At 32.8% G+C, this 10,677-nt stretch overlaps 5 protein-coding genes across 5 annotated transcripts; 4 read left to right on the top strand and 1 right to left on the bottom strand.

The window, feature by feature from the left end:
- Window positions 1-413: 413 nt before the first annotated feature.
- RPS10B (40S ribosomal protein eS10) lies at window positions 414-1,115 on the top strand (the record flags this gene model as incomplete). The annotated part of the gene is made up of 2 exons (XM_003672477.1): window positions 414-459; window positions 850-1,115. The coding sequence occupies 2 exons, from the start codon at window positions 414-416 to the stop codon at window positions 1,113-1,115; spliced, it is 312 nt and encodes a 103-aa protein (XP_003672525.1).
- A 654-nt stretch (window positions 1,116-1,769) lies between these two features.
- Window positions 1,770-4,886, top strand: PEP5 (tethering complex subunit PEP5; the record flags this gene model as incomplete). The annotated part of the gene is made up of 1 exon (XM_003672476.1): window positions 1,770-4,886. The coding sequence occupies one exon, from the start codon at window positions 1,770-1,772 to the stop codon at window positions 4,884-4,886; it is 3,117 nt and encodes a 1,038-aa protein (XP_003672524.1).
- A 322-nt stretch (window positions 4,887-5,208) lies between these two features.
- Window positions 5,209-7,317, top strand: FUS2 (Fus2p; the record flags this gene model as incomplete). The annotated part of the gene is made up of 1 exon (XM_003672475.1): window positions 5,209-7,317. One exon carries the CDS (start codon window positions 5,209-5,211, stop codon window positions 7,315-7,317), a length of 2,109 nt encoding a protein of 702 aa, XP_003672523.1.
- Window positions 7,318-7,865: 548 nt separating this feature from the next.
- TRI1 (Tri1p) lies at window positions 7,866-8,666 on the top strand (the record flags this gene model as incomplete). Its single annotated transcript, XM_003672474.1, has 1 exon — window positions 7,866-8,666. One exon carries the CDS (start codon window positions 7,866-7,868, stop codon window positions 8,664-8,666), a length of 801 nt encoding a protein of 266 aa, XP_003672522.1.
- A 274-nt stretch (window positions 8,667-8,940) lies between these two features.
- On the bottom strand, window positions 8,941-10,173 carry RNA1 (GTPase-activating protein RNA1; the record flags this gene model as incomplete). Its single annotated transcript, XM_003672473.1, has 1 exon — window positions 8,941-10,173. The coding sequence occupies one exon, from the start codon at window positions 10,171-10,173 to the stop codon at window positions 8,941-8,943; it is 1,233 nt and encodes a 410-aa protein (XP_003672521.1).
- Window positions 10,174-10,677: the final 504 nt, after the last annotated feature.

The following is a 10,677-nucleotide window of genomic DNA, read 5'->3' as shown; positions in this document are numbered from 1 at the left end:
CTTAACTTGTTCCATGTTGAAATTATTAACTGGTCTTTGTTCGAATGTACAGTTCAGCTGCCACCAGAAATCAGCTTACTTGACTTCAGCGGCAAAACGATTTTGGGATAATTTCCATATCTAACGATCTGAGACTGTTCGGCTCACCATCCGTACCTTTTGCATCGTTAAATGAATGTACTGATGTTTGAAAAGAACTGGGACTATCTTTTTTACAAATTTCTACGCCATAGTCCAAATCTATAGCAGGGCGAGAGCGCGTAAGCGCAGATCTTTCAAATTCAAACAATAATACGAATACTTCATAACTATACATCAAAAAATAGCGATATTTCAATAGGCCTTATATTAACGATTACAAGGTAAAGGACAAATTTTGCAAGTAAAGTAATAATAAACCAGCCAAAATGTTGATGCCAAAGGAAGACAGAACTAAGATCCACAGATACTTGTTTCAAGGTATGTTTAAAAACCAGTTAACAAGACAACAAATTCGCGATAGATCAAATGATTTGACGATAATATAGAATAAAAATAGAGAAACAGTGATGATATGAGAATCCATCACTTTTAATGGCAGAAAACTGTAAAACAAAGTCAGAAGATAATAGAAAGTTTAATGAAATTACAAGTTTCAGGAAAGCGTCTTTCATCATAGAAGAACTAATCGTCATGGGAAACATGATGCAATTATTATTATGAATTAATAGCACTCGTTATTAGAATCTATCTGATTGATTGTGGTTTGACTACTTGTAAACATTTAAGAGTAAGCATCATATATTTTTTTGTGAATAATTTACTAACTATTTGTTTTGTAATCTTTGACTTCATTATGTTTTAAAATAGAAGGTGTTGTCGTCGCTAAGAAGGATTTCAACCAACCAAAGCACGAAGAAATTGACACCAAGAATTTGTACGTCATCAAGGCTTTGCAATCTTTGACTTCCAAAGGTTACGTCAAGACCCAATTCTCATGGCAATATTATTACTACACCTTGACTGAAGAAGGTGTTGAATACTTGAGAGAATACTTGAACTTACCAGAACACATTGTTCCAGGTACTTACATTCAAGACAGATCTCAAACTCAAAGACCACAAAGAAGATACTAAGCGACATAATCTTATGATTATTTCTGTTCCTTTCCTTCTTTTACTTCTATAATCCTATAATCTATTGATTCATTTAAGGTGCAAATCGCGAACCAATAAATCATCATTTACTTTCTACTATATGTATACTGTTTAAACAAATAAATCGAAAAATATAAAAAAAATAAAGTTCATCGTTATACTTAATAAATAGACTAAGGTTAAGCCAGGAATCTTCGTGAATCGTACCATATATATAGTTAGCCGAGCTATTAGCTTTATGCTGACTTCATATATGATATAGCGCTATTTGTTATGTAATGTTATATTGCTTGTGGTGAGATATGTTAGCCTCATAAACGTAAATTAAGACAGTGGGAAGTAAAAGGATGGCAATTCATACAATTAGCTCCTATACTACGTTCCTTCTTGCATATTATTTAACATTACTGTGCTTGAGAACGATCAACTAACACTCTTGTCTTGTTCCTTTCTTAATACAACTATTTTCCCGGGCACATTGATGTCGTACCTTAACAACAAATTTATATAGGCAAGTACGTAAGCTAATGAGATATAACAACAAGAGAATCCGATATATTGAACAAGGAAGCTGTAATACTAATAAGTTAAATTAAGTTACTTCCAATATTAACCAACCACTCCCATCATTCTATGTCGTTATCGGCTTGGAGACAATTCCAATTTTATGAGAGCTTACCAATTAGGGATCCACTTTTAGGTGACGATTCGCCACTGTATTCAGATCCAACTTTATCTTCATGTGCATCAATTGACTCAACGCATTTCCTTTTGGCAACCAACTCTAGAAGGGTCAAATTGATTAATCTAAAGGATTCCAAAATTGAACACTCATTTAATGCTTTTGAAGATGGATATCATATAAGTTGCATAAAAGTCATCGATAAGACATTCGCTGCGGTTATAGGAGAAAAGACAGGCAGCCCACAATTGATCAATATCTATAGATTAGCTAAACTGCCCAAAGATGAGCACATCTACCATTCTCGAATTATTTTAAAAAGCGGTGCTAATACCTTCCCATTATCTGTTGTATCTATATCTAAGGACTTATCTTGTATCGTAGTTGGTTATGTTGATGGTAAAGTTTTATTGATTAGAGGTGATATTGCAAGAGATAGAGGTTCAAGCCAAAGAATTATTTACGAAGATCCTGGAAAGGAGCCTGTTACATCATTATTCCTTAACAATGATGCAAGCCATTGCTTTGTAGCAACAACCTCGAAAATCATGCTGTTCAATACGACTGGGAGGAATAAGGGGCAACCTGATCTAGTCTTAAATTCAAGATATGGTGTAGACTTGAACTGTGGATATTTGAATCCTTACACCAATGAATTTATCTGTTCAGTTAATGGTTCATTAGAGTTTTATAAACAAAGCGGAGAGAAACATAGCCTGCCGGTAGAATTAACATCTATCAAAAGAATACATCAGGTCAACAAGAATCAAATCATGCTTGTCTCTGAAGAAAATCCCACAAAATCGACAGTTTTGAATTCTGATTCATTTACTTCTCCCATTATTAATAAAGTGATAATTGTAGATATACTTAACCAAGTGATTGTTTGGAACACATTTATCTCAAGTACAGTAATTGATATATTTAAAGCTCAAGAGAAACATGTGAAAATCTTGTATTTATTGGCATCAGATGGTGTTCTTTACAAGATAACCAAAAAATCCTTAGAAGATCAATTGAATATAGTAATACAAAAGGAAGCGTTCCCCTTTGCTTTAAAGTTAGCCCAACAAAATAATATGGAGAAAACAAAAATTCAGAACATTCACAAAATATACGGTGATTTCCTATATAATAAGAACATGAAGGAGGAGGCTACCGAGCAATACATTCAATGTCTAGATGTTATCGAATATAGCGATATTATTAGTAAATTCGGTGTCGAAGAAACGCGAGACCCAGAAGATATGAAGAATCTAGCTCATTTCCTGTGGGCACTGATCAAACGCGATATTGCTAAACCAGATCACGTCACTCTACTATTGATTGTTCTTATAAAACTTAAAGATAGTTCGGGATTAGACTATTTCTTAAAGCATTACAACAGATCTGGTCAATTCGTCGAAGATAAAGACATTGAAGCTGAAGATCTTGATGATGAGGCATACTTTTATTCAGACCATAATTTATTCGATTTGGATTTAATTTTATCTCTATTAAAGGAAACCAAATTTATTACGGAATCATATCAGTTCGCAAGAAAATTTGTAAAAGATGCCATATATACAGTAGAAATCCTACTGTTTCTAATACAAGATACATCTGCTGCCTTAGAGTATACAAAAAGTTTGCCAATAGACGATGCATTGCGTATTTTAACCACATTTTCCAAAGATATGCTAGAACGGTTACCAAATGACACGAATGCCTTATTGATTGACGTGTTTACAGGTAAATTTAAGTCGACAGAATACCGAAAAGATATAACTAAAGTACCAGAATCAACAGCAGAGAGAGTCACTTCAGAATTTAAGACTGTATTTTATAGTTATACATCATTTTTCAATTATATGAATAAAAGTTCAGGTACGCCTTCCACAAGTGAAGAAAGCAGTATCCAGAATGGACCCCCCATTCCGACATATCATCCTCCTAGACCATCAATAGTCTTCAGTTCATTCATATCTAGACCCTTTGAATTTGTTGTTTTCCTCGAAGCCTGTTTAGAAAGCTACCAACGTTTTGAGGGATTTGCCGATGATAAGCAAGTTATTCTAACTACTTTATACGATCTGTATTTATCATTAGCAAATGATGATATCGAAGAACGTAGTTCCTCTTGGGCTGCAAAGGCAAAGAATGTGCTAAAAGAAAGCAATAAGTTGGTGTCTTCAGTTGATAATGCAACTCAGGGCTCTACAACTAATAAAAGGATTGATAATTCGTTGATGATGCTAATTTCACATATGAATGGAGTCAATCCATTTTCTCTCGATGAAGAAAAGGACGATGAAGATAATCTATTGTATACATTAATGGGCGATTCAAAAGAGGCTTTGTTAAGTGTATTTAAATCGATGACGCTGACAGATACGCCCACGAATTGCCTTACATTTTTTAGAACGCATGCAAACAAAGAGCCAGACCTTTATAGGAGTGCATTGACGTATTTTACATCATCTAAATCTATACTACATGAAATAGGTGGTGAACAAGTTGTGAAAGATAAGATACTAAATCCGATAACGAAATTAAATATATTGTCTCTATTAGAAATTATTCAGCTATTATCAAACACAGACGTTGTTACATACGGTTTGATTCAAGAGATCTTAGTGAACTACATGGAGAATGAACAAGAAGAAATTACCAGAGGCGAAAAATTAATAGATTCATATCAAAGTGAATTACATGACAAGAAGGACAAACTAAGATCTATGCTGGATGTTGATAAACCGAAAGAAATTAGGGTGAAAAATGAAAAATGTCGTAGATGTAACACGCTTCTTGATCTACCTTGTGTTTTCTTTAAATGCGGACATATTTATCATCAAAGATGTTTAGACGAAGAAAGATCCAATACAGAAGGAAAAAAATTGTTCAAGTGTCCCAAATGTTTGGTTGAGTTAGAGACTTCGAATAAGTTGTATGAAAACCAGAAAGAACTTACAAAGAAAGCCGATATGTTAGAGATGTTATTGGCAGAAGATGACAAGGGCGATCGATTCAAAATAATGACCGAATTTATTGGTAGGGGTGGTTTGGAATATTATGAAGAGACAATATGATTAATGATGTGTTTTGTCGTTGTTTCAATGACATTTTGCTCTTGTTATTCTATTCTATCTCGTATTAGTTCATTTTTTTTCTTTTTGTAAACAAGTTTGACGCAACTGTGACGGCGCTCCGAAGGAAACTAATTTCGGAGCGCTTAGAAGCCCTGTCACATAATATAAGAGAGAAACATATAAAAAGAGCAGACATCTTTTTCTAAGCATAAATGGATATATTTATTGATGTTATTCGACTCAAACTAAATTTTACAGCTGCTTCATTCCTGATATCCTTAAATAACAAATTACTGTTCATTTCTGCTACATATTTTTTCTAATGTTTAAAACTTCGAGGCTTTTCGATGAGTTACATTATCCATCGAGTAATACTTTAACACCAATAAGAGATTATCATAATGATTACTTCCATAGCAACGATTCTAAATTACCAGCAATTTCCAGAAACAATAGTAGATTTATGAAAAAAATTGATGTTGATAAACCTATATCTTTGACGCAAAACAGTTTCAAAAGACCTGCCAGTCTTGATCTGAGTGATATAGGCGAACCCTTGACGAAAAAATCATACTCGCCTTTAAATTTGGATAAATTTAATTCTGCGGTTAATATTGAGTCTCCAAATTCCAAAAAGGCTACTGAATTCTATGAAATCGTCGAAGGAATTTACGAAACAGAACTAATTTATGCTGAACTGATGATTACCGCCAATTCGGTCTATAGAAGAGCATTGCATGAAAATATTATTTTCAGAAACAAATTATTAAAAGAAAATTCGAATGAGGAACTGCTTCTATTTGGGAATCTCGATACTATTGCTTCCATAAGTATTATATTTTGTAACTCATTGAAAAATTTGCTATTGTCAAATCATCGTACATCTAGCGGTTTAGACCCTAAAACTTGGGATGATATTAAAAAGAACCCAAAAATTCAGAACGATTTATTTTCTACATTTAAAATTGGTGAAGTTTTCCAACAGCATTTACGTCGATGCAAATCAACTTATACAAGCTATTCAGTATCACATGAAAGGCAGATGGAGTTATTCCATTCATTACAAAGAAACCACCCTAAACTTTTCGGGTTATGGTATGAACATTGTATCAAGCTAAGTAAATTTCAAAACCTGGAGGTGATTCTTTCACGACCAATAAAACGTATAGATGAGCTCATTGAATTACTAAACAAGCTGTCAATGAATTCGGCTGGTGTTGTCAACACAATACTATGTGATAATATCGTCCAAGTACGTGAAGAATATATTGAATTTAAGAATAACTTAGAATTAGAAACAGAAGAATATAATGGAAATTCAATGTATAATTTTAGCTTAACACCAATGGAAATCATACAAAGTTATAGTGACAAGAATCAACAATATGAAGATATAGGATCCAAAAGAAAACCAACCTTATCCAAAATTTCTGAAGCTTCTCCAGCCATTAAACCCGTAACTTTTCTACGACATGATTCGAAAACAACTAAAAGTTTAGATGTTGATGGTACTAGATCAAATTCTGTTTTTTCTGGTTCTTCTAGTTATTATTCAGGGGATTCCGTTTTTGAAAAAAGCGTAAATCAGAGTGAACAACCATCATCTCCAATAGAAGAAGGCAATTCCAATTCAACAAGCATTGCCAATCATACTGACACGAATTATAATGGATTTTCTAATCATCCGCCAACGAATTGTACATTATCAGAGAGCATAACGAAATTCAAACGTCTTAGAAAGCGATTACTTGAACTCCAAATAACAATTAGTGATGTTGATTATCATTCCATATTAGATAGAAATCTTCATAGTTGTAAAGTATGGGAAAGGATGTTAAAATATAAAGAACCAGATAATTCACAATGGGAAATCGATAATAAATTAAAAGCATATTTTGAAGACACTTATAAGAGGAAGGAAGAAGTAACAATATTGAAATTGACTATCCTGGAAACGACTGTTTTGGGACCATTATCCCAAATTATTAAGTATTGTGAGATTATAAGGACGAATTTAAAGGATTTGGGTACATTAAAGAAGGACTATATACTTTATTTGAAGGAAAGGAAAGCTAACATACATGATGTCAAACGTGATCTTATTGCGAAACATTTTGAGATGATGCAAAGGAAAATGATGGATGAATTACCTACGTTTATTTCTCTCCTTCATAAGATGATTGAATATATTATTATTCATTATAATGAATTTATGATGAAATACCTTGAAGCATTAGCTGGAGGTGAAGAATCTATTGCCAAGGATCTTGAAAACTCGACGAGTACTGTTGATGGATATGGTACAAATTTTGACATTTTGCAATCATTTTCCACTTCAAGGTATAGTATAAAGAAACAGGTACGACAAAATTGGTCCAATCCTGGTGATCCAAGTGCAAGTAGAGTAGTAAGGAGATTATTTGAGCTTTAATAAAAAGAGATATTAAGTTTGAAATATAAATAGATATCATGATAAAAAAATACATACATAATTTAATGAACATATAAAAAGGAGACATTTTCAGAAAGAGTTCAGCTGTTTGGATCTTATTCCTCATTGAATTATTTTCATAAAGCGTTACAAGCTATTGAATATTTCGATGTTGGATATATTTCTAAACGAAACCAACTTAGTAAATATTCCACGAACTGAACAACGAATGAGAGGTCATTTTATTGTTACCATACGTAACCTATACACAAAAATGTTTAATCATCTCATGTCTTGATTATATGATAGGTCTACCCTCTTCGTGACTTTAAGATTTCAATTTTTGTATGACTTTTTTTAACGTCAGCGGGAAAAATGGATAGATGAGGATAAAACTTGCTTGAATATACAAACATGATTTTAAGATAAAAATCTATAGAAGAACCAAGACGGATTCAAGAAAAATGCTCCTCGACAACATATTGTACACGTATCTTTACTTTATAGATTATTCGAAAAGCAATTAAAAGAAGAAGTGAGAGAGGAATATGAAAATGTCAGATTTAGAAAAATATATCCCGATGATAGACGCCATTCTTAGTGCGTCTAATCCAGATGAAGTGAGTCCTAAGAAGATTCGTCGAGCCATTCAAGAATTGTTTGCTGTTGATTTAGACCCTCGAAGGAAAGCTTTCAACGAATTGATTATTAATAGATTTAATTATATGCAAGACCATCCTAAGGATGAAGCTAAAACGTTATCCATTGTAAGCTCTTCATCAGCGATAACGGCGCCCTCAAGTACAGTAGATAATGGTTCTGTTGATGATGATACGAGATCTAGTAAAGATAAGAAGAATAAAAAGAAGAAGGAGAAAAGTAAGATACCGAAAGTGAAGAAATCTGTGGAACAAATTGATAAAGATCATGAGTTGGCAATGAAGTTACAGGAAGAAGGAGATTCCGATCGACTTCGTAAACGATCAAGATCTATGACGCAGAGTAAAGAATCTAGCCCTGTAAAGATAAAGAAGAAATCAATCAAGAAGAAATCTGGTGAAAATGGAAAGGCGAGAGGATTATCTGCACATAAGGTAATTTTAAGTGGACCATTGAGTGAACTTTTGGGTGGAGAAAAGGAACTTGCACGAACTCAAGTTGTGAAACAAGTGTGGAATTATATTAAAGAAAATAAACTACAAAATCCAAATGATCGTAGAGAAATATTATGTGATTCAAACATGGAACCTATATTTGGTAAAAAGATGACGATGTTCTCAATGAATAAAATTTTATCTAATCATCTATTTAATCCTGAAGAATTAGTTAATGAAGGACGTGAGGAATAAATGAATAGATATATAAATTATTCTGTTGTATTATTAAATTTTTGTAAAACTACTTGACTCTATGGAGTCTATATATGAACGATGGCAGGAGTTCCGAATTCAGTGTGATGATAACATATTAAGATGTGATGCGATGAAAGTTGTATTTACTATTAATATATTAGTTTATATATAGGCATATATTATAAAGTACCTTTCTACAATGACTGTGTGGATAACACGACAGAAGGGATGTGAGTTATTGTTCTATTGTTGTTATTTTCCTTTTTCGTGGTTAAATTCCAGTCTTAGATAGAGCTTCAGTTAAACCTGAGATATTCAATTCATCAGCCAATGCCTTTTCTAATGGTTCAACATCGACTATATCTAAAGTTTCCTTTTCATTTTCTGCATCTTCTTCATCATCATCTTCTTCTTCATCTTCACTGTCTAACTCTTCTAAATCATCTAATTCCAAATCTTCAAACATACCTTGTAAAGTATCTAAAGCTTCAGAATCTTCATCCAATCTATTACCATTGATTTCCAAATTTTCCAAAATAGGCAAATTTTTCTTTTCCAAAGCAGGAATCAATTGATTTTCAATAGTTTCTTGACTCATTTCATTATATTCGAATTTCAAAGTTTTCAAATGTTCAAATTTCAATTCATTGAAAACTTTAAAGACTTCCTCTGAACCTTTACTTTTCAAAAGACAATCATTCAAATTCAATTCCCTTAAAGATTCAGCCCAAACATGTAAATTTTCCGCTAATACTTTAGACCCCAATAAAGTGAACGTATTATCTTGTAAATCCAAGATTTCCAATTTCTCATTAAATTTCAACCCATAATGGATCAAATTTGCAATCCCTCTTGGTCTAATCCCATTCTGATACAATTTCACAATTTTCAATCCATCTCTATGATTCTTCAACCCGATGGCCAAATACAAAGCAGATCCATTTTCCAATCTGTTCCTTCCGCAAATGAACGTTTCTAACATGTGTTTGTCTTGGGATCTTTTCAATTGAGCTAATTGGAAAAGTGCCTTCCCAATTCTTTCACCAGCGAAAGGTCCCATTCCGTTGTTACTTAGGATTAAGTGTTTCAAATTGATTGCATGAGAGATGAAATGTTCTAATGAATCAATGGTTCTCAAACCGAATGCGTTGTCTGATAAGTTTATTGTAGTTAGGTTTGGACATGATAGAAGGGCAGGCAGGATGTTATTTAATGAGTCGACTACTTCTTCTACTAGTCTGGATGTATATAAGTCTGCGAAGTTTACTTCTTGTAAGTGCGATTGGATATTTGAGTTAGTGGATATGAAGTCTGAGAGAGATTTAGAGGCTTCAATCCCGATGGTGTTACCTGATAGATCTATTTTGTAAACTTTTTCATATTTGGAAAGGGAATCGAGATGTGGTTGAATGTCTTCCTTTGTGGTTAGTTTTAGGGCTTTGTTTGCAATGGAGAAGATCTCTTTTTCTTTGTAGACAGTTGGGGATGGTAATACTGTGGCCATAGTTGTGTGTGTGAGTGTGTGTGTGTGTGTGTGTGTGTGTGTGTGTATGTGTGTGTTTTGCTGGGATTATATGTATATTTTAGCGATTTTTACTGTGAATGGTTTTTGTATCTTATTAATATCAGATCATCAAATTATATAATCTGAAAAAAAAAATTTTTTCATGTTGACACATTTATTTTTTTCACGAATTTTACAAAACATAGTATAATAGTACTTTCGTTTGTGAGTTGGGAAGATAAAGAAAAGACAAGAGAAGAGAAGAGAAGTACAATCCGATATGATATGATATGATATAACAAAGTCAATTTTAAATCAATTACTTATATTCCAACTGATCTATATATATCTTTAATGGTTTTAATAAATGTTTATACGTCCATTATATATATATAAAAAAAAAAGGTCTCTTCTCTCTCGAACAGAGAGAAGTTAAAAAAGGGTAAAAGAACAATGCTTGTATGAATGAATGTTGATGGTATCATTAATTTAGTATTGATTGAT

The sequence above is a fragment of the Naumovozyma dairenensis genome, chromosome 11, assembly GCF_000227115.2.
Source record: "Naumovozyma dairenensis CBS 421 chromosome 11, complete genome".
NCBI lineage: Eukaryota > Fungi > Ascomycota > Saccharomycetes > Saccharomycetales > Saccharomycetaceae > Naumovozyma > Naumovozyma dairenensis.
This window is presented reverse-complemented; position numbering and strand designations above follow the sequence as displayed.